At 41.4% G+C, this 26,079-nt stretch overlaps 1 protein-coding gene across 1 annotated transcript; it reads left to right on the top strand.

Annotated features, from left to right (window-relative positions):
* Nucleotides 1-163: 163 nt before the first annotated feature.
* Nucleotides 164-25,037, top strand: PSMB7 (proteasome (prosome, macropain) subunit, beta type, 7; the record flags this gene model as incomplete). Its single annotated transcript, XM_008948249.1, has 6 exons — nt 164-261; nt 569-709; nt 2,085-2,200; nt 9,319-9,377; nt 23,087-23,238; nt 24,926-25,037. Coding segments are annotated over 6 exons (678 nt in total), but the record flags the coding sequence as incomplete, so codon positions are not given.
* Nucleotides 25,038-26,079: the final 1,042 nt, after the last annotated feature.

The raw sequence follows: 26,079 nt of genomic DNA, 5'->3' as shown, positions 1-26,079 counted from the left end.
GGGTCTCCGCGGTGCTGAGTCATCCTCGGTGTCTCCGAGGCCTGTGTGCGCTCGGCTCCTGTGGCCTCCCCACGCTGAGCCCTCCAGGTCTTGCAGCCGGTCCCGGTGCTGGGAGGGTCCCCGCTGGAGGTCGAGGTTTTGGGGTAACTCCCTCTTTCCGCAGGATGGCATAGTCCTTGGGGCAGATACGAGAGCCACCGAAGGGATGGTTGTTGCTGACAAGAATTGTTCAAAAATACACTTCATTTCTCCTAATATCTAGTAAGTATTAAAACTGTTTACTGTGCAATGGTATTGGCAGTAGTGTTGAGTTTTGTAGCTGTGTCCTTTGCTAACAGCAAACATCAAGATGTACTTAAAATGAAGTTACTTTAAGGGCTTGGGGATTTTTGGTATTTCATTTGCACTTAGACTATCTTGTTTCCTGCTCTGAAAATACTGATTGTATGAGAAACTTAATTTTCTTAATCGTACAGTGAAAAGACTTGTACTTGTTGGTTAAAGCAGAGAGTTCTTTCTTTCCCTTGTCCTCCTTATCTTTTCCTAAATGGCTCCTAACACTTTCCAGTTGCTGTGGAGCAGGAACAGCTGCAGACACTGATATGACCACTCAGCTGATCTCTTCCAATCTGGAGCTCCATTCACTGTCTACTGGACGTCTCCCAAGAGTTGCCACAGCAAATCGGATGCTAAAGCAAATGCTTTTCAGGTAACTCCATGGCTTTCTCAGTTATTAATGGTGCTGTTAAAACCACTAGGTGACACTTAAGGTGCTGTGAAGTTGTGTCCTTCCTCAGTCTATATAATAAGCCTCTAACAAGGCTTTAGGAAAGATTTAATATTGCTCTTTGCTTCATAGGCTTTTGAACGGAGAAGGAAGAGAAATCAAGTCTGTGGTGTTTTAAAGGATTGATGCTGTAGTTGTACTGTGCTAGTAGTGTTCACAGGGCAAAACCAGAAGGACAATAGCTTAATAAACTGCTGATCATGCCCATGAAAACTCTGTATGCTTGTAGTGCAATGGATGGACCTGTGACAATCTTGTAATGTGCAAGCTTGTCCAAATGAGAATTTCATGTGACTTGTAATAGAATCCCTACCTCAAAATGATTTTTTTTTCAAAACAATAAAATATTTACCCATTTGAAGCCCACAGCTGTCAATAGAGACATCTGACAGTGGTATAGTGAGATAAATGAGTGAAATGGTTGGAATTTGTACTGTAGTTATCCCAAGATTTCATTGGATTGCTGCACTGACAGCAGCCAGTGGCAGTTGAACTTCCTACCTAGGAACAGGATGTAGAACGTGCCCTTGAACTGCAGACATATTCTCCAAACCTTTCAGTATCTTGGTACTGTTCAGTGCTGTCTCTTGCAGAAGTAAAAAATGCTGTTGAAAGAGAAAGGAAGAATGAAATGAGTGTATTTTAATTAAAGGTATTGTTCAATCTGTGGAAAAGTCTTTAGGAAGGTCAAATAAAGTAGTGAGAAGAAAACACTTTGTGCAACCAAGTGACTGAGATAAAGGACAGTAACTCAGCTCAGGCCCTTCAGGCTGCTCTGCTGGGCAGTCTGCCTTTTTGTGTGTCACAAACCAGTCAGTTAAGGAGTGAAAGCAGTCAAGAACACCTAACAGGAAACAAAGGAGTGCTCTCTTTGAAGTGTCTCAATAAAAACTTAATGGCCAATGCAGGAATTTCATTTAAGGTTTGAAAACTAATCCGAGTTATCTCCCTGTTAGCACAGATGCATGATCCAGCCTGTGCCCCTGTTAGCACAGATGCATCATCCAGCCTGCTTGTGTCCCTGTTAGCACAGATGCATCATCCAGCCTGTGTCCCTGTTAGCACAGATGCATCATCCAGCCTACTTGCTTGTCCAGTGCTTGTTCTGTTTCACATTGAAATTTCCTGTGTTTTAGTAAAGTTCCTAAACTGTTGCTCCCAGGCAGTAGCAGAGGTCTTTCTGTTACAGAGTTGTACCTGGTGTAACTGGAAAAATTCTCAAATGTGTCCATTGCATTAAAAAAACCCCATGGTGTTCTTGTGGCCTTCCAGATTCATGTGTAAACCTTGCTCCTAGGTATCAAGGCTACATTGGTGCTGCCCTGGTCTTGGGGGGAGTGGACGTGACGGGCCCTCACCTTTACAGCATCTATCCCCACGGATCAACAGACAAGCTGCCTTATGTCACCATGGGTAGGTGATGCTCCTGCAGAACTTGACAACTGCCTGCTTAAGAGGGTGATAATTTTAAAGTAGCATTTAAACTGTTTTTGCTTAAATTCCATTGTTTGCTGGGAGCTGTACACAGCTCAGACTTCCAAAATGAACCTGTACCCATGTCTGTAAGGTGGGTGCACTGTTGTTGGTATTTTCTAGAACTTTAATGGGCTTTTAGACTTCTGAAATCTTAAGCTGCCAAAAAAATGGTATTAGCAACATTGCTGTTTGCACTCCCCAGCATACCTTAAAGCAGGACAATTGTGGGATTCCCTAAAACTTGCTGTAAAAAAAACCCCAAACCTTTAGAAACTTGATTTGTAGGTAATCCTGTCTTATGGTGCATATTAAGTCTCACCTGAGGAATTAAATCCTGCCTGAAGTTCTTCTGTAGTTTCATTAGGAAAAAACTATGCCTTGTTTCTCCTCCAGCACTGCTGTATTTCTCTATTTCTTGTGAAGTAGCAGCTGTCTTTTACTCAATAAGTGGCTTCATTTTAGTACTTGCTACATAGAATAATTGATTTGAGCTACTGTATGGAGCTCAGTAACATAGTTTATTTCTGTTGCTGGGCTCAGCTGGACAGTTGCAGCCCACTGCTGGGTTAAGTGTCAGTAGCTCAGCTGCTCTCTGGGCAGGGTGTTTCTGTGCTAGCAGGAACTGAGCTCCAGGGCTCTGCAGTTCTGTGTGCACCTGGTTCAGTTTCCCAGTGGTGGTTGGGGTAATACTGAAAATATGCTCTTTTGGTACTGCCCTGTCAAGACCAATTCTAAAAGCAGTGTTCAGGATATACAATAAAATACAATCTTGGTAAATAGATTCTTATTTGCTATTTTTTCAACTATAAACATGAATATGGGATAATGTGGAAGTAAGTACACTGTAGTAGCAGCACACAAATCACAGGAAGCTTTTCTGGAGTGTCTTTTCTCTATATAAAAAGCAGAAATGTTGCTCTGTTACTTCCCAATGGTACAGAGGGAGGTGAAGAATACCTACAGGGGACAACTAAACTTCTGAACTCCTCAGTGCTGCTTTACAGTAGTGATAATTTCAAGTTGTGAAGTGGCTCTTGAGCTTGTACCCCTTTGCCTGTGAACTTGCAAAACAATCCAGTTAGAGGCCTCTTATGAAAGCTTTCAGGAAGACTGAAGTATCACTGAGTACAAAATCTTCATTTCTAATCCTGATTTGTGAATTTAAATTAGTACTCCTCTGTCTTCTAACTCTTCTTTGTCATGTCCTCTAGATAAAATTGTTTCTTTCTGTCTCTAATTAATGAGGGATGCTTGAAGAGTCCCTGTTGTAACAATCCTGAAGTATTAAGCTACAGTAAGCTTTGTGACTTGCAGGAGAGCCTTGTTGATCATAATCAGCCTTGTTTTGGGTTTTTTTTTTTTTGAGAAGAGAAATAACACACATGGTGTTGAAGGGAAGAACACACATCTTGAAATATTAGAGAACCTGTCCCATCTTTGGCAAAGGGAATATTATCAAACAAGCTGACAGTACTATTGAATAGTTCTGAATTCTTTTGTGATTCATAGGTAATAATCTGGGAGTAAAAGGTAAGAGGTTGCACTGAGATGGGGTGCAGCTGTTAATCATCTGGTTAAGTAACGAGAACAGGGCTTAATCTCCAGACATCCTGCAGAGGTGGTGTTGGACCCATAGATGGTGCCAGTACCTCAGGAATGGGAGATGACTCTGGGCAAGCAAAATCCATGTCACAGTCATGTGATGTCATTGTTTAGTCTTTGATACTTATAAAAAAGTAAATTCCAATTAGAATTGCCTTGTACCCAGTGTTGTAGTAAACTGTAAAACTGACTGACTCAGTTCTGACAGCTGCTTGTTCTTGACTGCCTGACTAAAGTCACACAGCTTCCTTTATGTGTGTGGTTACTTTGGTACCTACATTGTAAAAGATTCAAAATGTGCCTGTTTTTGGAAATCCTGGCCACCTTTCCCTCACAAAAAAGTAGTTATAATAATATAATACAGAATATGTTCAGACAAGTAGAATATCAATGGCTTAAGTTCATTGTAACTTAAACTTTGGTTTGCTGTCATCTGTACCAGGCCTGTGGTGTTACTTTTGGCCATGCTGTCAAACAAAGCCCTCAGCATAAATGTCCTTTGCATCCAATCCACTCATACTTCCTCCAGTGACTAGGATATATTTTAGTAAAAAGATGAGTTTATGCATATAAATGAAAAATAGAACTGAGTTGGCAAGAAAAAGCATCAAAGATTGAACTGGAGATAGTTGGAATTGTCTTTTGATTGTATTTAGACAAATCTATTGTTGTGTGGTTTTGTTTTGCCTTTTTTTTTTTTTCCAAATGGTCTAAGGGCAGTTTATTAAATCAGGGTAGGTCTTTTTGGCCTGTTCATCTCTGGAAATCAGTGTTAAAGAGGAAGGATGGCTGAAATGCTGGGGTTTTGTTTGGCTTAATGTGCTGGAGTGTGTTTTATTTAGCTGGAACGTGTTTGAGGATGGACAGAGTGGTGTCCTCCCTTGCAAGGCAGATTTAAAAGATACTCGGTGCTTACTCAGGAATGAAAACATCAAATTAAACCGTTTATGCTGACAAAGGACAAAATTGGATTTCAGCAAACGATGCAAGATTGTCTGATTGCTTGGCTTGTCTAGGAAAGCTTCTGGCCAAGACTTATAATGAAATGCATGCATAAAATTAAAGCACTTGAAGTCTGTAGTTCAGCTTTTGGATACAGTAAGTATGTTCCAGTGGTCTCTGGTGGCTGAAGCTGGTCCCCTGGTGCCCGTGTTGCTTCCTATCCATAAATCAGCTCTTCAGGCGTTGGCAGTGTGGTCCTGCAGAGCAAGCACCACGCCGAGAGCCGGGGACCGGCCTGAAAAATGAACCCAGCCCGGCCGGGGAGAGCACTGCATTCTACCTCGAATGAACAGCAAATTGCATAACAATGAGTGCGTGTGAATAAATGCCCTGTCAGGGAGCCCTGACACTGATGGATTAGGAAGTGCTAAGTGTTACTCTCAAGGCTCTGTGCATCCTCTGCATGGCAGGCTGAGGGAGCAAACAGGTCCTCGGGTGATGAAAATGGACTGTGCTTAGCAATAAGTTGTCTTCAGTGAATGTTCTGCTAAAAAGATGCAGTTCATCTCTTGTAGAAAAGCTACTGCAGTTGCAAAACACAGTGGAAATTGTCAACTGGATTCTTTTTGCTATGCATCAATAATTATCAGATTTCACTCCAAGTCAGCAGTGAAGTGGTACAACTGCTCAGGGGAAGACCAGATGGGATTTTTAAAGTGAGCTTATTACAGTTGAGTCCAGAAAATTTTTTTAATAACTTGGCTGTGAAAACTTATGAAATGACCAATGTTTCTTAAAGAAGAAAAAAATAATCTCTTATGGTTTCATAACTTACCTGATTTGTGCTAATTATTGGACTGAGAAGCACTTGCCTCAGAAAGAGATTTGCTTCTCAGTTTCTGTAGTTCTGTATAATTTGGTAATCAACTGTTTGATGTATTTAGATGCTAGATTAGTACTTCCTGAGTATTTGTTTCTAAAGAGTAACTTCCTGAAAATGTATACAAAATAAATTCTTTTTCAGTTGATTGACATTTTTTCTTGATGATTGTTTCCAAGGCTGTTGAAGTGTAACCATTCATAGCAGTTTGGTTTTTAAAAATCCTGCTGAAACGTTTTTATTGAGTGTTATAGAAAACCCATATATGATGACTTTACCAATTACACTTTTGTTTTAATTATACTTCCTGCTTATATGCAGAACAGTTGCAACCTTTCAACATTTAAAAAAAAAAATCAAAAGAAAACTCCCTATTTCTGCATTGGTTGCATGTTAAGATTTCAGACTGAAGTGATCTGAGATAAACACCTTATTTGATATTACTTTGAGCTTAGACACTATTTAATGACCCATTACCTCACAGTTTTGTGGTATGTTTTACTAGATTCGAGGCTGAACTGCTGCATCTTGCAATGCTGAATTCCAGCTGGTAGTGACTGAAGTCCAGGGTTGTGTGTATGAGGGGGTAACATCTATCCCTATTTAATGGATGGTGTTTTGCAGTGTGTGGATTTTATCTTTTTCCAGACATTGTTTGGGATTTGTTAAGCTTGTCTCTAAGTAAAGGCAAAGCGTGCTTGTTAAAAATGAATTATTGGTGGGCACTGAACACATGGACAAGAGAACAGCTGTTTCCCCATGTACAAACAAGTTCTCCATAGACCTTTAATATCTAAGTTTTCTGGGCTTTTATAGGTACTGCAAGAAGAAAGCCATACTTGCAGTGTTTACTTAAGCTCCCAGATTTTACTGCCAGCTCTCCTGTTCCAGTGCTGAGCTTTCACGAGCCAGCTGAACTACCTGGAACGCTGTGGGGTTGTTGGGATCCTCTGTGGAATCTGACAGGCAGAGGGAAGTGGCTGTATGTGGATGGTGAAGTTCACAGCTGTGCCCACTGCGGGTCCTCCGGCAGCATGGAGGGGCCGAGGGCTCTGTGAGTCAGTGTGCCACAGGCCAGCACACTCCTGTGCTGGGAACACTTCATACTGCTGCTGTCAAACAGCTGAGTGTGTGCTTCAGTAGAGGAACTCGGAAATATACCTCTTTGTGTGTCTGAAAACTTGGTGTTTACATCTGGTGCTAGTAAGAGTGAAGAATTTTCACTGTGCTATTTAAGATGACAAAATTCTGCTCTTTCAGAGAATGCTTAGCTGAGCTGTGAGACTTTTGCTAAGGTACTTTTAAAATGCAAGCTTATAAAGCTTATGTTTAGGATTTATAAATGGTAGACGAAAAAATCCTAGTTTATTCAGCCTTATCCAGCTTTATTTCCTCTTCTGTTAGAGCCTCCTTGGGATCTTGGTTTTCAGGTGTAAATGTCTACATGTTTAAAGTCTTAATTAAACCTACAACTCCTTAAAAATTTGCATTATGTCTACATTTATTAATGCATGACTGTCTACATTTATTAATTTGAAGTTGTACAACTCCTTAAAAATTTGCATTATGGAACTGTGTACATTTATTAATGTGAAGTTGATATTAGCTTTGGTATTTATTTACATCTTGGCAAGATAAAGAATTATACTTTTATTTATGCATAAAGGATTTCATGTAACGTTACAAGGTGCATGGGTTCTTGCCTGTGGGTCCTTCTGGGAACTTCTTTCAAAAAGTATCTGGAGGAGAGCATCCCATCTGAACTACGTGTGAGATAACTGCAGTGTTTGTATCATTGATAATTATTCAGAAATTAGGATCACTTTTTCTTAGCTCAGTAGCCAATGCATTAATTTTTGTCAGAACATTTTAAAATTCATTCTTGCACATTTTTTAGTCTTTATACTCTTTAATTTTTTCAAAGAACCTTTATCCAAGGGTAAGATTGTTTTCTGGTGTTGAGGCTTCCCATTCTGCTCATGGTAAGCCTTCATTTGCATGTAGTCAGAATGTGGTCTTAGTTTGAGACTATCTCAGATTTCCCCCCCTTTGAGAACTGTTCCTGTGTCATTCCACAGGAATTACTTTATGGTTTATTAATTTATGGTTCACGTCCTGTATTTGTTTTGGAACCTGCCTTATTTTGACCTTGTTTGAAGAATCAGTAAAAGTCCTTTTATTTGTGATTTGCTCTGATACCAGCTGTTTGTATCAGCATTTCATTTCTGTTATTAGTTGCTTAAAAATCTGCATTCCTGGTTTCAGCATATAAAAAATGGAGTCATGCATTGCTCAGAGGTGTAAATGAATAGTCATTGCTTGTAATACAAGTACACACTTAGAGTGTCCTACTGCTTTTAGATGTGATGTATTTGGTACTGTAAAGGTAATGATCCTCAACCACAGCAATATTCTGTAACAGGAGTATCTGTCATATTCATTGGGATTACCATGTTCATTGATTTGTGTCTGTAAATCTGCTGTTTCTACCCTTTAAATTTGATCTATAATTGGACCTCCTTAAATGGTTCAGATAAGGTAGTCTGTATTTTCTCAACAGTGTCACTGTCAGCTTCTCCTTTTTCATTATACATTCAGCAGACTTGATAAAATCAGCAGGACACCTCATTTGAAACTGTTTAATCGCTGCCTTTTTCTTTCACTAAACCATTGAGGTGGTCAAGCGATATACACAAATCATTTTAAATAGAAAATATGGCTTTCTCTGTGACCCAGCTAAACAGATAGCAGTATGCAAAACAAGTTAAAAAGTAATAAATGCCAAAAAATCTTCTAATTGGAGTAAAAAATTGCAGGTAACTTTACTCACTCCCCAAAAGTAGCATGCTCTAAAATATGGTTAGGGCTGCGGACAGACAAGAGATCTTCCCACGGCCTTGCTCTCTCTGAACAAAGCAAGTTCACAGCCCCAGGCAGTGCCCTGGTGCTCCTGGTGTTAGTGCCCAGAGGCACGTCTGGCACCTGCGGTGGCGCTGTGGGCAGGGGTGGCCTCTGCTCCCTGCCTGCACTTGCCACCCTCCCAGAGGAGCAGCGTTAAACTCAGGTCTCCACATCTGTCCCTCTGCCTGTGCAGCCATTGTCCAGGGGAGGGTAATGGCACAAAGTGAAGGCAGGATGAGCTGGTGGGAACTGGAACTGGGCAGAGGCTGGTGGCAGCCCAGCTCCCCGTCCCCATCGCGGCATCTCTCGCCCTGCGTGCCAAGGTGCCTGTGCCAGGGCAGCTCGTTAGAGCAATCTACTCATCCCCAGTGCCTGGGCAGTAAGTGACAGACCCTCTAATGTGGCCAGGCACAAAAGGTGGGGTAGGAGCAATGGAGGAGTAGGAGCTGCAAACTGATATTCAGTTAACTCTCTCTTTGCAACCTCATATTTGGATCTTAGTGATCAAAAGAGTGAAAAATGTAAAGACTGCAGGAACGGGGATGATGACACTGTGCACAGTGGCTGTACGTTTAGGATTAAATTGTGCTGGCCCTGAAGGGTAGACACTTTAGAGTAAGGGAAAGTAGACTTTGGTCTTGCTTGTGCTACTGATAGTTATCCTTTTCTTCAAAAAAACCCTGTAACTAAGTACACTGGCTAAATAAGTGCCCTAATTTTGTTACCCTAGGTTCTGGATCATTAGCAGCTATGGCGGTATTTGAAGATAAATACAAACCTGATATGGAGGTAAGAAATTTATTTTTTTAAAAGTCAGTGTTTCTTCCCTCAGTGATTCTCATGATCATAAGAATTTAAAGAGATTTGAAACTTTAAAAAAGTTACATCTGCTCTAGTTTCCCTGTACTTAAAATGTACTAATATCAGCTTACTGCTGAAATTTCACAGCTAAAATAAATTAGAAGAAATGCAGCTTCTTGCAAATTTAAATTTAAGCTTTAAAAATATGCAACTTACTAATTATAGTTGACTTCAGGAATTTAACAGCCCTTGCATAGTCAATGTTGCAGTTTCTGTCAGCAATCAGTGCGCTTCTTTCTCTCAGCCTGGAAAAGAGAATGCATGATTGTAAAACCAACACAAACATGAAGTCAAGCAGATTTCTGGTTGATCGTGTTCAGAATTAGTAACTGCACTTTTTTATATATTTAAAAGCTGATGATCAGAAGATTTATGAGGTTATGGGTTTGTGTTCTGCTGATACTGATAAAAATTGAAAAGAGTTTGGTTGTTGATTACAGAGAATCATTCAGGAGAGCTAAAAGCTGGAGTGTCATGGTTAAGATCAGAATAAGCTATTCAGCTGGGACGTGTGCAGTACATGATTTTTGCATTATCTGTCTTATTTCCATATACTTACACCATGTTCAGTGCCTGCTAAAGTGAACAGTGAAAAATCCAGTTATTTGCAGACAATTGCTAAAATAAAACAAAGGGCTTTCTGTAACCATATTTTGTAAACTGCTTCAGTGGTGTCAAGCCTTTTAAACTTCATTAATCTCTTCAGACTTTCAGTGAATGCTCATTCTCATTCCAATTGATTAATAATTTCACAGTAAGGGAAAAACTTGAGAATTGAACACAACTGAAAGTTGGACCCATTAAAGATAACTTGTAGCATGAACAGCTGCAATTGTTTGAGCCTAAAATGTGGGTATAACAAATCTTACAGCTACTCAGTATCACTGAATAACATGGAAAAGGAGAAAGTTTATTTACTTCAGTAAAGGTTGTCAGATGTTCCTCACCTTTGTAATGTAACTGCTGTGGGTCATTTCCTCCCCTTCATGTGTGGTGTATTTTCAGGTGAGGGTCCTGGAAGTCCACAGAGTTCCTCTCCAAAGTTGATCAGTTAAAATTTAAAGTCATGTGTCGTAAACAATTACATCTCCTGAAGAAATGTGGCATGTAATACCAGTTGATTTTAAAAAAAAGACACCTTGTTTTGAGAGGTTTTTCATTAAACTGCTCAAGAATTAGTAATAAGAAGTTTTCCAGTTATTCCTGGAGCTGCCTCTCTTTCTGTCAGCAAATATGAAACAGTTGTAGGGGTGCAAAATTAGGAAAATGTCGTAAGCTGAGGGTTCTAAGGCACTGGACTTCTGGCCTCTAGTATATTTATGAATGCTATCAGAAATACTGCAGTATTTTTAATAAGCACTCGAAGTTTCTTCTGTAAGTAGCATTACACTAGATGCCTGACAGAAAGAACCACTAGACAGAGGTAGACTACTTTACTTTTTTCCCCTCTCCCCTGATGCCACTGTGAGAATGACAGTCTCTTCTTCCAGCCTCTGGTGTGACTCTGCTCTTGGCATGTGTGCTATTCTTTCTGGAAACATGGACTACAAATCCTTGGAATCAACAGCTACAGCATAACAGTCTGCTTTCAAAGATACAAATGTCAAAGAGATGTGCTATGAAACTAAAAATTTCATCTTATTCTCAGCTAGTTTTCAAGCTTGTATTTTAAGTCATTCTTTGTGTAAGAGCAACCAAAAAAGGCACCAAAAATTGGTAAATCTCCAACTTTTCCTATTTAGAAAGGTCATCCTAATTAAATTGTCTTCATACACAACCATAAATGGCAGCAGATACTCAGTGTTTTAACAAGCATGTAGAGATGCAGCCCACCAATTTGTGGAAATAGATATTTAGATCTTTGAGACTTGCATGGACCTTAACCCTTCCTTTTTTTTTATTAGGTATTTGAATAACAATTTAGTAATTGTATTCTAAAGCAGCAAAGTTTCAGCTCATAAAGCTCAGCTTCTCTTAAAGACTTCGTGTTCTGCTTATAGATTCCAGCTTAAAGTATTTGCCTTCTAAGTCTGATATGTTTTTTTCTCCAATAAAGTAATGAAACAACAAATGCTATTTCTATTGAAATTAAAATAAATTAAATCTGAAGTACACTATGTACATTTTACATAAAATTTACTATGAAATGGCAATGATGATAAACATAAAATTCCTGGAGATTAATTTAATAAAATGGGTAGAGGATTAATATTTTTCTGTCAAGATCAATACTGCTTTCTTTTACACTAATTGTCAGAATATCTTGCTAGGGCTACTGGAGGGTAGTGGTGTGCTTCAAGACCATCACATCACAGAAAAATGATTCAAAGGCAAACTGTCCTGCACCCTCTGGTATCGACTTGCAAATTAGCATCTGGAATGTAATTAAACAAGCTTAATGAAAGTAGCAGCTGAATACTAGTGGAAAAGACAATCAGCTTTTTTGCCTCTGATATATATTCTGTACTATTGAAGCTGATCACCAAACGCATCGTGTGAGCACAGTTAAAAAAAATTAGCATTTATTTGAAGAATAGGAACTGTTTTTCATTCTGTTATGCTTTTGGCATGCACTGGTGTCCCATGAGAGCCATGCCACAGCAGATAGTGCACAATATTTATAAATCCATGACAGGCAATAATAGCAACTTGAAAAATTCTTTTGCTAGAATTTCAAGTTGAGAGCTGCCAAAAGCTGAGAGGATCAAATCTGCAGTGGCAGCTGCTGTGCCCTACAGTTAGAATTGTAGACTTTGAAGATACTCAACTTAAAAAAAAAAAAAAAAAAAAAAAAAAAAGACTGCAGGCTTAGCCAATTTTTGCAGGTTTCTAGAGCCCTGGCTCTCTGCCTTTTGAAGATGAGTTGCTGAAGCTTCTACCACTGCCTCAGGCATGCTAACACCAGCAGGATGTGTTTTTTTCCATAGACTTAGCGTGTCTTCAGATTTAAGTAGCACATGCTTTATCAGTGCCAACTGTGATGGTCCTTTCCCTGGTTGCAATGCCGGGAGATGATCTTTACCCAACATCCTTCAGAGAAGCTGTGAAGATAGATGGTGACGTACCCAAGTGCCACTTCTGCAGCCTGATTTATGGCGGCGTGTTTCATTATGAAGCAAGTGCTGGCCTCTAGAGGAACCATTATAGATTGCTGAAGATGTGAACACTTTCAGCCCCGAAGGCCTGTAGATGCTTCAAAAATGTAATGCCAAGCACCTAACTACTGTGGAACAATATTAATCTGTCATGTGGGCAGCTATAGATCTACCTTAAAAAACATAAGTGGAAGAACAGCACATCTAATAGAGTGTTTTGAGCTTAGATCTTTCATTGCAGACAATTTTTCTTTCAATAGAGTAGCCACATGCTTTTTAAACCTTACAGTCAGATTTCACAAATGCATTCATGCCTTCTGGTGCTAAACAACAGTACAGAATACTGTGCAGTGGATATGAAAACCATCATGATCTGGGGGTAAAAACATCTACAGTATTAAATGCTGGAGTTCTGGGTTTATCTTTATTGTGGCTGTTGAATTCCTAGGGAGATTTGGGGGGGTGTTATATATTTTCTTCTGGTATTGGATTTCAGTTGCTTGAAAAGCAGAAGCTTTTTGTCTGTAAAAGAATTACTTGATGTACAGTGAGGCCATGTTGCAGCCTTCTGACAAGAGCTTCATGTTTAAGCAAGGGAACAGGCTGCTTGTAACTTCCTATCTTCTCTGTATTTCATCAAAACAGCTGGGTTTAATAAAAAGAGGATCCAAAAGGAAGAGAATCAGTAGAAGCTGCAGAAAGCAGAACTATTGCAGGAAACGGGAAGTAAATCTTTGTGTAATGAGTTTGAGGTGTGGAATAGGTGGGGGAAAAATGGAAGGAGCTTGTCTGGCAGACACTTAATTATTTTTAAAATAGATCACCTCAAAAATGTGAGATTATATTGACAGACATTTTCTTATACCCTTTTTTTTAAGTGGGGCAGGAAATCAAGTGGTCCTGAATGAAAGCAAAAAAACTCTGGAGGGGTAGGAACAGGTTAAAAATCAGAGAGGGCTGTTCTGGCTGTACCCTGCTCGGGGCGTGGTGCTTGCCCTCCTGCAGCAGCTCTGCTCTTCGAATTTCTCTGCCAGCAGTGGCATTCCTTTGCCTGTTGGCCAGGTTTCCTTCTGTGGTCACTCCGCAGTGATTGCTTTTGGTTAACTTTTTGGTTTTGACAAACGTGGGTTAGAGAGCAAATCTTAGGAGTGCTTCCACTGGGAGATTTGGGTAATCCTCTGTAAAAGGAGGAATCGTGAGCAGATGTGAGGATTTGGAGCTGGTGACCTTTTTCACTGAAGAGCTGAAGCTGTCAAGAGTAGGTGTGTTCACAAAGAGATGCTTGGAAGGAAAGGGACTAGCTGCAGTCAGGCTCTTCTGGTCCACAGTTGTGTTTGTGGCTGTGCTGCTGGTTTGTGAGGTACTTTTGGAAGCCCCCTATCCCCAGTGTGAAACAGCTGAGGCATGATGAACGGCTTGCTCTAGATGCTCCATGTGCAGCACTGGTTGTGCCGTATCAAAGTAAAAAGCTTAAATGCAACTTTCACCATGTACCTCTTATTTCAGTAAAAAATACAACAGGCATAGTAAAAAATATTATGAAAACATGTCACTTTCTCCCATTTTTAAACAGCTGACATACAGATCATTCAAATGTTTCTGTGCTCATATTTCCTACTGTCCCTCAGTAGGGTGGAATTATTTCTACCTGCTGACAGTAATACTGTGCTAGTTTGGGAAACTGTCAGAACTCTCTGATCTTCAACAATAGTTGCCTCATCAGTCTTATTTAGCCCGCATCTGTGTGATTGGAGGCTGAGGAGCAGTGACAAGCTGCATATGAACCCCACGTTCATTAGTGGTGGAGATGGAGCTGCCGGTCCCTGCCGCAGGGCTCAGGTGCGGGGGCCGCGGGTGAGTCCCACCAGCTGACAGGCGGCGCTGGGCCGGCGCCACGGGAAGGTGCCACTTGCTGGGAGCCTGGGCAGCTGAACTGGGACAACAGTGGAGATCAAGCCAGACTAGCAGAGCTAAGCTGGAGAGACTGTCTGAGATGCTTGAACCCCTGTTGGTGTCAAACACAGAGATTAAGTAAATGGGAGCTGGGGGGGGGCGGGAATCTAACTCCATGAGCAAAAAATAAGCACTTGGCACTTGGTGTTTCTGTGCTCCCTGTCTGTTTGTTTCATTACCCGGTGGTAATAACCGAGGCTGCTGGTGGCATATCTTCACTGCCTGTCCTGAGGGCTCGTGCCGATACAGAGCCCTTGCTTTCCTTCCTCACCTGTGGTGTTGTCTCATTTGGAGACTGGAATTTCCATGAGTAAGTCTCGGTTGTTAGTGCAGTCATCCAGAAAGTAAAGACTTATTGTGCTGAGATTATATTTTGAGATTATATTAAAATTATGATAACCTGCTTTCCGCTTGACACACTGGACAGTTAGTACTGTTCTTATCTTTCACAGAATTGCCTTGGATTGATTTCCCTTGTGGATGTGATGTTAATCAGGAAATAGGCTGATTCAAAACGTGCTGGCTCGCTGTGCCCTGGCACGGCAGGGACGGTGTTCCCAGGTGTGCTGTCTGCATGTGTCAGTGCAGCTCCCGTGCAGGAAGTAGGTGGGAAACTGCCGACAACATCGGCCCGAGTTACCAGTGATGCCTAGTAGCATTCTTCTGGTTTTGTTTACAGGCTATTGAGGGAAATAAATTTTACCTTAGTTTAAATTGGGTCTTGCTGCATGACAAAGAGCAACAATTTCTTCACCTTTACAAAAGTAACACTTAAACTTTGTACATAATGATGTTGACAAGCTAGTCAGAAGCAGGGCTCTGTGTTAAGAGATCATTTCACTGCACAGGGTAGCTGTAGGACAGGTAATTATTTTTGATGCATTTCTCAGGAGCAGGTGTTCCAGTTTAAATCGTTTCAGTTTGTGTATCTCCCATAACTGCAGAAGCCAGGCAAAACATCCTGGAAAATATTTCAGATGGCAGGAAGCCTGAGTGCCCCTCGTGCGGCGAGGGCCGTGGAGGCAGCGAGTGACTCCTGCCGGGCAGGGGAGAGTGGAGCCCGCAGGCTGGGGGTGGGAGCCTTGCGGAGGAAAAAGTGCCAGGGGGCCCAAGACTCCTTTTTCCAAACAAAATGTTGACCTTCATTGCTTTTCATTCTTTTTTCAGAGGTAAAGTAATAGTCATATGAAGAGATATTTGCTTTATTTGAAGCCAGGCATGTTTTTGCTGGATATTCTTTTTGATATGCAGTAACAATATGGACTAGAAAAGTGTTTCTGTCGTCGTTCGCGTGGTTTCCATCTCTGGCTGCCTGCTGGTACTGAGGTTCAGTATGTTACTGCACAGTAACACAGCTGTGCAGAAAATTGGGGACGTTGCCCTGGCAGAGTAGCACTTGCAGCCTGGCAGAATTTACAGCTCTGCCACTGTTGTGTTCTTTCAGTTTTAAGAATCTTTTCCTAAAAAATTATGAATTTTACCCAGATATAAGAAGTGATGGGTTAAATGCATTTTCATGTTCAGTCCTAGTTCAGAGTATGGGAATAGTATTAAAAGAAATTCTGTAGCTGAGAGGAGCTTGCAATGTAATTCTGTACCATTGGAAATATGGATTGCACTGCTCTCCACATAAGGAGTGACATATAAGAACTAATGTTATTGAATAGTAGTTCCAAATCATATAAGTTTCTTGCCTTGGCAGGTAATTTGGCATAAATTGTTAATGTAAATCCAGGTTAGTGGTGAAGACGTTATTTTACTAAAAAAGATAAACTGCTGATTAATTCAGTATAGAACTCAATTACAAATTGAAAGTGTCTCTGCGGGACGCCAGTACCCTAAAGACAGCAGATGTTGAATTGATACTCCAGCATATTTCACGCTGGTATGAAATATTAACATGGTTTATTATACTTGTGTGGTGCACGATATCTGAAAGGGGGAGGTGGTGATGAGTCTGGGCTTGCAGGCATCTACCAGCGCAACATGAGAACACTGTAATCAGAATAATAATTAAGAGACTAAGGTGCATTTTATCTGAAAAGTTCTTAGTAGAAAACATTTAGAAAAATAAACACTAACATATTATTCACGACAAAACTGACATCAAATGCAGTAAAGAATTACATGATTCCATGATCTGTTAATGAATGTAGGTACATTTGTGTAAAAACAGAAATTGCAGAGTTTTAACGAGGCTGTTAGGTCAGTGCTGGGCTCTGATTTATTTTTCCATAATTTCCAGCCCATGCCGTACTTGTGCTGAAAATAGCTCCTTCCTAACAAACCAGATTTTTCTCCGTGTTTTGTGTAAAGTAGGCAGAACATTAATGCGTTCAAAATCCAGGGATTTGCTCAAGTTGGGTTTTTGTCTTTTAATGCCCTGTTATGGTGATGGGCCCTGCAGAGCCTGCCTTTGAGAAGGTACCCAGTGGCAAGCAGGCTAGTAGTCCAGTGGCACAAGGGAACTGGGAATCTATGGGACTGAAACTGGACTCTACTTTTTTCCCCTTTGATTTCAATGGAAGTCCAGCTTTGAAAGCTTGCACAGAAGTTAGAATTTAGACAGATGTATCTGGAGTCACCATTCCAAGCGGAAGGCACGTTCCACAGCACTGGAGCAGGATGTGTCCTGGAGAGAAAATTCTAACCATAGTTAATAGTCTTCTGAGTCCTTGAGACTGTCATGCAGATACACAGTCATTCACTTGCCTTCTGTGAGTGAATGAAAGCTACGCTTCAGAATTCAGAGCATTTCAGTTTCTTGTTAAATAAGGCTGTGGAACCAACTGGAAAATAACATGATACCTGTTACCTTCACCGAAAATAACTTGGCTGTTTAACGCTCAAAGCGGTAACAGTTGTTTTGCTTTAGAAACTACTAAATTTCTCTGTCGTAGTCTTTAACAGCTGTTCAGTAAAACTAAACAGACTTGTCTATAGTATTTGAAGGCCTGTTTTTCTCTGGACTGGAGTTTTTTCTTTAGAGCATACCTGATTTCAAAGCAGTGTGTGGTTGAAGTTCAGCAGAGTGGGGGCGATGCCATCTTTATACCTACACAGGGCAGATTTACTCCTAGGTATCTTCAGATATCTTAGTTTTTCCATCACATGCTGGGAATGGTATCATAGTTTTTGCTGATTCTTTATGCACAAACTGGTGCTTGTTCCCAGGACCTATCTTTGTTTTATTGCTCTGTGTCCCCCAGATGCTGCTAATCTTACAGGTTCTGATTTTCATAACCCCTTTGCCTTTGGTGTGATCCTGGCTTTAATTCTTGCTACTTGCATCTTGTAAATGTTTCTTTGTGCTGTGGTCATTTGGTGTGTTAATTTTCTGTGATTTGGAATCCTGATCTATGTATTCATCACATACACCTATTTTAATAGCCTGTTTTGTGTACTGTTAAATCTCAGTATTTTGCCTCTAACTTCTTTTGTCACTTTTTAGATCACAGACAAAATGATGGTGGAGGAAGAAGGGTGAGGGAGAGAGCTAGGAAGACTGGCTACTTTTAAATGTCATTCACTTGATCAAAGATGAGAGAAAATCAAACTATTTTGATTGTAGCATAGGTCTGCTTACAAAAAACTTGAATGACATATCTTGTTACACATCTCCTTTATCTGCTTATGAGGTGCTACTTGAAATGCATACTTTTTTTTGGTGAAGAGTTGTTAAACCCAAGTGGTTTAAATTGCAGGTGCTAGTCCCTTTCCAGCTTCAGAATGTAGCCAGAATAATTCCACTCTCCCTAATGGAGTCTTTCAACCTCTTACAAGAGAAACACGAAGTACTTTGCTCCTCAGTTTTGTTCTCTCTTTGGCCTTTGCCAGCAGATTTTAGCATTGCTTCCAGTTACATATTGATCTCCACCACAGCTTCTCCCTGCAGGCAGACTTGCACATCCTCTCACATGTTGTATCTGCTGATTGCTCTTCCAGAGTCTAATTATGCTTCTGTGGGTGCTTATGTCCTTCAAGAGGTATCACTGTTCTAGCCCAAATTTCCCAGCTCTCCTTTACAGTTTTATTATCATTGTCCTTCCTGGAGCTTCTGAGTTTTTCCCCCTCCCTTCTCTTTCCCACGTGAGTGTTGTGGATTCTTACTTTAAGTAAGATCAACTTTTTACATTATAGTTGTACAAATTTCATTCTGTTGTAAAAGATAGTTGTTGAAGGTATTTTTTTTTTTAAAAAGTGTTACATATTACCAAATTCTGCACTGGTATTCATTGTGCACTACATTTTAAATTCTTGCCAAGGCTTACTGTTGGAGAACTGCACTGTGTAGCACATACCTCACAGCATTCAATTTGGTAAGAAGTAAAAGAAAAGTCCTTTCTAGTTTTTAAATCTGGAGAGGGCATCTCCTGTTTAACTTGCTTGCAGAGTTACAAAATGTTGAGGAAATAAGATTCACAGCATTGTTCCAGCTGCCACCTTTACTGCTGGAGGCAAAATCATAAACTTGTGTAAAAGCTATTAGTAAAGATAGTATTAATGTAATGTAGAAATATACACATTTTCTGTAGGAAAGTCTATTTTCTTTTTTCCTTCAGCAGCATTTGAAATCTGGAAATTGCTTAAGTGAGAAGAGAAACTTGATTCGAGTCATATACAAGAATAATGTGTAAAAGTTGCTCGTTGGTGCTGTTTGGGACTTGCACCATAGCAGCCAGAGAGAGGTAATCTATCAGTTCCTGAGTGTCTACAAAATGCAACTCTCCAGATAACAGGTTTAAAGTAAAGATTTAATACAGGCTCTATCTACTATGATGTTGCAGTGACAGTTTAAAACTCATTCTCTAAATCTCAGCAGACTTTATAGCTAGCAGTGGGCCCATATAAAGCTTAATGGCATTACAGCACATAAATCATCTTTTAAAGATGCTACCAGTAGCGCCAATATTAAATGCAGACAATTGTCTGTGTTATAAATAATTTATCAAACACCATTTCAGATTAGCCTTCCATGCTGAGTTATTTATTTTAGCCTTTACTGCACTATTCCTAAGACACATTTTGAAAGATCCATTACTGGTCACTTTAATGAACTTGGGGGTCTGTTTTCTCCCCCCTCACGCGCCGCGGTACATCTGTGGTGACCATTACACGGCTGATCTGGACCTCTTTGCGCCTTTACAAGTGCTGCCCATTTGTCATGTGGTGGTAAATGGAGTTGCACATTGGAGTCCGGGGACACATCGTGTGATGTGGTGATGGAGACAAACAGATAGCTCTATAAAGTGCTGCTTGTCACAGCCGGCTCGTGCTGCAGTGCATCACTCTTGCTGTAATCTCATTTAAGCAGCAGCGTGGACCCCGGAGAACCATATTCCCAGTTAGCTTGGTCTCTGCAGCCGTGAAGCAGGAAGCACTCCTTTTATACTCTGAACTTTTAGGGGTTTGTAACAGTGGCTCTTTCATGCCCCTGTACTTGGGGCTGTGTCAGCGCTCCCCATTTTCTGAGGGCGTGCAACTATGTGTGCTGGAGCTTGAGCAAGGGGTGTTGTGATGGTTTTTCTTGTGGCTATTCTGCTCATCTTTCTTAACTGTGAAAAGGGGAGGAAGAGTAAACACAGCACTGAAGGAGGGCTTCCTGTAATTAAAATTACTCCAGGCTCATGAACCAGGCTGCACTGTATCGGACAAAAGGGCTGAGGTTACCTTTTATTGACACATCAGTGTCCTGGATGCCTTCAGTGCAGTTATAGCTGAGCTCTACTGGCTGCACTTGGTATTTTTAGAACTATTCTGATAACAGTACATTGATAGAGTACATTTTAAAAAGTGAATACATTTTCACTTAGTAAGACGACTCTGCGAGAGTCCTAAAAAGAGTGGAACAACCTCCCCAGTCTGATGTAGTGTTTTTCTAACTTTTTTCTAGTGTTTGTCTTATGTTAACACTCAGATAATAACTTAATGGTGGCAAAACCAGAATGATTTTTAATTTTTAAAACCTATCTGTTTTATTTTAGTGTATTTTGTTTTGCTATACTATTAAAATACCCTTATCATGTAACAAATTGGTGACAATAATTCTCTGTCCATTGAATGAGAAAATACTTATCAGAGTTTTATTACCAAAACCACTGATGAAAGGCACAGGAATTATTTTTACAGCCTGGTTGGTTTGTTTTGGTCAACCTGGTAGAAAATGTAATTAGATTTAATGTGTTTTGTTTTGTTTTGTTTTGTTTTGAAGAGTAATACTAATAAAACTGGCAGTGAAATAAGCAGTTATACTATTTCTGTGGTGTACTGAAGACAGTGCCCTCCTCCTGGTCAGTACTTTAATTAAGCTGTTGGAACAGGGGTACTGTTATTACCAGGCTCTTCTGCAGCAGCCCATTGGAGAATGCAGAGCATGCCCCCGGAGCAGACGCAGGGGTAGCTGAGCTAATTTTGGGCTCTTCAGCAGCACTTGCAGACAGGGGGTGTGCAGCTGCCGCCCGAGCCGGGGCTTCTGGAGGCCATGAGCTGCTGTGGCAGGGCACTGGCAGAGACACCAGGGCCTTGAAAATGAGGCAAATGTTTAAAAGCTGCATTTACCACAGTCAGCACTGAATATTTGCTCTTTTGTTCGTGATGTGTAGTGGCAGATTACTGAAGGGTGTGAAATACCAGCAGAACAACGATGAGCAGCTGAGGTGAACTGAGCATCCAGGTGAGGGTGTTGGGCTGGCTGAGCAGCAACTGCCACAAGGGACTTGAGGATAAAATAGAGACCAAACTTTTGTGTTCGTAGATGAATTTCAGTCTTATTTCTTTTCTGGATCAGGCGTGCTCTAGTCATAGTTTTGAAGTAAGTTTCTTTTTACCTTTGAGGAAAAATTAAGGGGTCTTATGTGCTCTGGTATGTACTGAAAAGGCTATTGAAAAGATTAAAGGGGTTGGGGGGGTGTGTGTAGATGGACACAATCTGTTTTCCTTGTGTTCTGACACTTGTGCCAGATGACTGGAACTCTGGCACTTGCCCTGTACAGGCTTCAGTGGAGCTGAGGGTGCAGGACATGCCCTGGCTCGTTTTGTGGCTCTTGGCACGTACGGCAGTGCCCTGGGAAGAGGGGCAGGGCAGAGGGTCTGACCCCGTGCTGAACTGGAGGCTCAGTGTGGTGGTAGCGTGTCCTTTGGCAGGTGCTGAGAACAAGTGCCTGTCTTTTACAGCATTTAAAGTGGTTTTGCAGCATTTCTTCAGACTCACTATCCTGGGTTACGGTGCCAGACTAAGGATTTACTGTGTATTGGATTGCTTCCAGCAGCAGAGGATCTGATCTTGGGATTTCCAGTCAAGTGCCTTTGAAGCAGCAAGCCCTGCCTGGGGTCTGTAGAGGGAGCCAGCGCAGCTGGGATGGCTCCTGCTGCTCCTGCCTGCCCTCCCTACCCTGCTCGCCTTTTACTGGGGGGGGAATGAAGGTGATTACAGACCTGTTGTAATATTTTAATGGAGAATTTGATGGATTTGAGATGTTTCCTTGTAAAAGACACTCAGCAGAACGTTCGTTGTGTCTGTGTGGCACACTCACTGCCACACTGGTCTCAGGCTAGTCGGACAGCTTCTAGAGAGCCAGCGGGCAGCCCGGTGTGGGGTGTGAGTTGCATCAGCTGCACATTTGCCCGTTAAAAGAAAGGGGATTCACAAAATCTGTAAGAGGTCAAACATTAGAAGTGCTGCAGGATCAGTGTGTGGTTTCAGATGCAGTAAAAATAGTGAGTTTTACTTCCTGTTCTGGTTTTCTAGTATAGTTTTGCTGCAAATAGGATTCTACGAGTTGTACCAAGTCATTTAGAAATACACATGCTTTTAAAATATATAAATCCCACATGCATTGAATGACCCATATTAAATGTATATTTTACTTTAGCTACTACCTATTGAATTTCTGAAGTGTACAGAAATAAAATAGAAAATTCTTTTTTTCCCCCCCATTTAAATGGTAAGAACTTCAATAGAAAGTGTAGTATTTTGACAGGTGTACCTAGTGTTACCAGTATTCTCAGCAATTTTTTTTAAAGTCTCTGCTCTTGAATTGAAGACTGGAATTAAGAATGTTACCCAGCTGCACTTCAGAGCAAGGCTGCGTGGCCACAGAGTTACTATTAGGAGGAGCTGAATAAATTTAGCAAACAGAGCTCCATTACAAAATCACAGAAATAACTCTGTTACTACAGAGGATGATTCAACAGTGCCTACCTGGGGAAGTCCTGTAGCTAAACTAGTGTGGGTCTTTCATCTGTATGCAGCTGTTGCACAGAGGGCACTACAGGGACCTGGTACTGTACATGTGCACAAGAGGTTGCAAGATGAAAATATAGAATTTACTTTCTCTGTTCTTTAAGACAGAAATCTTAATTTTGCTTCCTTGAGTGTCTTTCCTAAGCCAGCTCTGTCCTGGGGGCTGGTGGATCATGACCAGGATAAAAGGCTGTCCCTGTGTTAAAGCTCTGCAGTAGCTGGTGATTAGAAAGGTGCCGTTATCTCATTTGTTGTTCTGAGAGCTCACAGCTCCCGCTGTCACATGGACAAACATTTCTGTGAAGTGCCAGTGCTTGTGCAGTGACAGCTGTTTTTAACTTCTCCAGGAAGAGGAAGCCAAGCAGCTTGTGCGAGATGCCATCGCCGCGGGCATCTACAACGACCTGGGCTCCGGCAGCAACATCGACATCTGTGTGATCAGCAAGAGCAAGCTGGACTTCCTCCGTCCCTACGACGTGGCCAACAGAAAGGGGGACAGGTGAGTGTTCCTGGAGCTGTGCGTTGGCCAAGCTCTTCTCACCAATTCCTACTGAAACTAATACTACATTTTATCAGAGTAATCTCTAAATCTGTGTATGAATTTGAGCTGAAGGAGAAAACAAAGTTAGTGGCTGTACCTGCAGTGGAATAGAGGCTGTGACATGTATGGATGGGTGAAGAAATGAGTTTATCTGCCACTGCTTTACCCCACCCCAAGAGGCTGCTCTGGAGTTTCAGGCAGTTTGGGAAAGTAATGAAATTTTGCATTTGTGACTGACCTGGTACTTCGGGTTACCTTTGCTATCAGGGAGCAACAGGGTCTTGTTCTGGGATGTTTTTGCCAAAACTTGTATGATGTCAGCAGACAAATAGCATCATGTACCTTCTGCAGCTTTGCCCAAGCACAGAGTGGGCATTTGGAAACCAGCCTCTCCTTAGTCTCCATACACAAACTCACTGCAGGACAAACAAAAACCAGCAGAAAACTCCCCAGCTCCAGCCTGTGACTGCTGGGTTGTGTTTTGTTCTAGGACTCTTCTCTGGCCTGTGGCTGGAACATGTGCCCTGTGCAAGACTTTCAGGAAGACACACATACTTTCAATCACTAGTTTCTTCAGCATGGTCCAGAAATACACTGTGATGCCTTTAGCTATTAACTGCAAACTGTCCTTAACAGAGAAGTCACGAGGCTTTTTTTGTTCTCGAGTCCCATCTTATGTATAAAGTTAACAATGCTTGTCAGCATTGCTGCTTTCCTGATCAAACAGCCCTGCCTCAGCCACTTCCACAATGTACAAACTTGTGCTTTTTTTCCATAGTGCTCTCATTTGGCAAGACACATCAAAAGAGATTTCTGCACACTTGTTTCCTTGTCCCTGTCCAGTGTCTCCTCCCAGCTTTTTCTGTTCTCAGTGTTCATTTCCTTAAAGCCCAGGGCCAGGTTGCACAGGATGTGACACTGTCCTGTAAATCCTCCTCAGAGGTGATGTGATTCTGCCATTTGGCTCCATAAGACACTAATGCAGAATTTCTTAAATTTTTTGTCCTAAACAGTCACGTATGGAACTCTGTGGGAACAAGGTTACATTTAAGTGCATTTCATGTGATCTTGTCATACTGATAATGTTCAAGATACAGAGTGGATGAAATTCTAGAGTGAAAGGAACTGGCAGATTTCAGTTCTGCACACTCAGATCTGTTGCCTGGTGAACCAAGTTGCTGAATTGGTGAAGTCACAGCCCTGGGGGGAAGCTGAAGGTTTGGCAAGATGTACTGGTGAAGCAAGTTGTGCAACTTTTCAATCCACTGCCAAAAGAGAAGAGTTTACAGAAATAGCTTTTCCCTTCTTTTTAAGGTACTGTGGCCAAAGCCACACAGAACTGCACTGTTCCAGTTAAAGGTGTTTTTTTTATTTCTTAATGTGTAGCTCCAGAAGCCTGACCCTTCATTCTGTAGGTGGTCACCTAGGACAGTTCTTACTACACATTAAGGAGATCTTGGATTCTGTTCTGTAAGTGGGTGACAATTCATTAGTCAGGTGCAGTTACCATTCAGAAGCTTGATTATAGGCAGTTGTGGTAAATGTTGGCTTGTAGAGGAAAGTAGGATATTAGGTCTAAAATTTTACATGAGTTTTCCTAGGCAGCACCATCTTCTAGATTAATTTTCACCTCTTTCTTTAACAGGTATGGAAGATACAAGTGTGAAAAGGGAACTACTGCTGTTCTCACAGAAAATGTGTCACGCCTGGAAATTGAGGTGGTGGATGAAACTGTACAGACCATGGACACATCCTGAACCATCACACAGCCCTTCTGCATTATATGTGTGTAGAAGCAGCACAGGAGAAACGTGGCTGATACAGAATAAAGAGGCTTTGACCATTCTAATTAGTCTTCATGTTGTGCCAGTTTCTTTTTCTGCCTTACCCTTCTTGCACTGTTGAAAGCATGAGGCTCATGCAGAGCAGAGCTGCAGCACCTCTGTTAGTGCTGGGGGCTGTGTAAAGGGAGGTGGGCTTCTGGAGCAGAACCAGGCACTGTTCTGTCATGTGGGGCAGAAAACCCACCCAGGTATAGCAGCTGGGCAATGGTAAAGCTGTGCTGCATAAGCCCATTTGATAAGCAAAGAACATCATGTTAAATTAAAACTTGATGGATACACACGAGATCAAGAAATGGAAAACAGTGAGCACTGACCTGACCTACAGCAGCCTGCTCCTACCTCCATTACTGCAGGACTAACACTGGTTTTCAGGGGATGTTTATGTTAATTCCTGCCTGGGTTCTGTAGAGACAGGACAGGGGTTAGATCTGGCCTCCACCCTGGTGCACACATTTTCATTTCTAAATTACATGACTGAACACAGTGTAGCTCAGTCTCACTGTTTGGTTACTTGCCTCTACTTGGATCTTTGTTGTCCTGAAATCCTGAGCTTGCACTAATTTGAGATAAACTCAAAGATTTTCATACAGTACCACATAATCCTGGAGAAAAAAACAAAACAAAACAGCTAGCAGAAGATCCCTCTGCAGAATCCCCCATTTAGTGTAAAGGGAAGGCTTGTGCTCCACAGTCACCTTCAGCTGTGCACGGGGAGCAGGCCCTCGTCTCCCCATCCTGCAGGAAAACCAGCTTCAGGGTAAAGATTCACAGTCCTCCATCAGGACAGCTGATAGTTTCTGTAGTCCATTTGTCCATTTTCTGGAAAGGCTCTACAAATAATACCTGTTTGTTAGGAACAGTTTCAGTCATATTTGGACCTGCTTCCCCTGGTTGTAGTATTGTTTAGGTTTTCGTGTTGGGTTTTTTTTTTTTGTTTCTTTTGATATTTCCCTTC

Source organism: Merops nubicus, unplaced genomic scaffold (assembly GCF_000691845.1).
Source record: "Merops nubicus isolate BGI_N331 unplaced genomic scaffold, ASM69184v1 scaffold24009, whole genome shotgun sequence".
NCBI lineage: Eukaryota > Metazoa > Chordata > Aves > Coraciiformes > Meropidae > Merops > Merops nubicus.
This window is presented reverse-complemented; position numbering and strand designations above follow the sequence as displayed.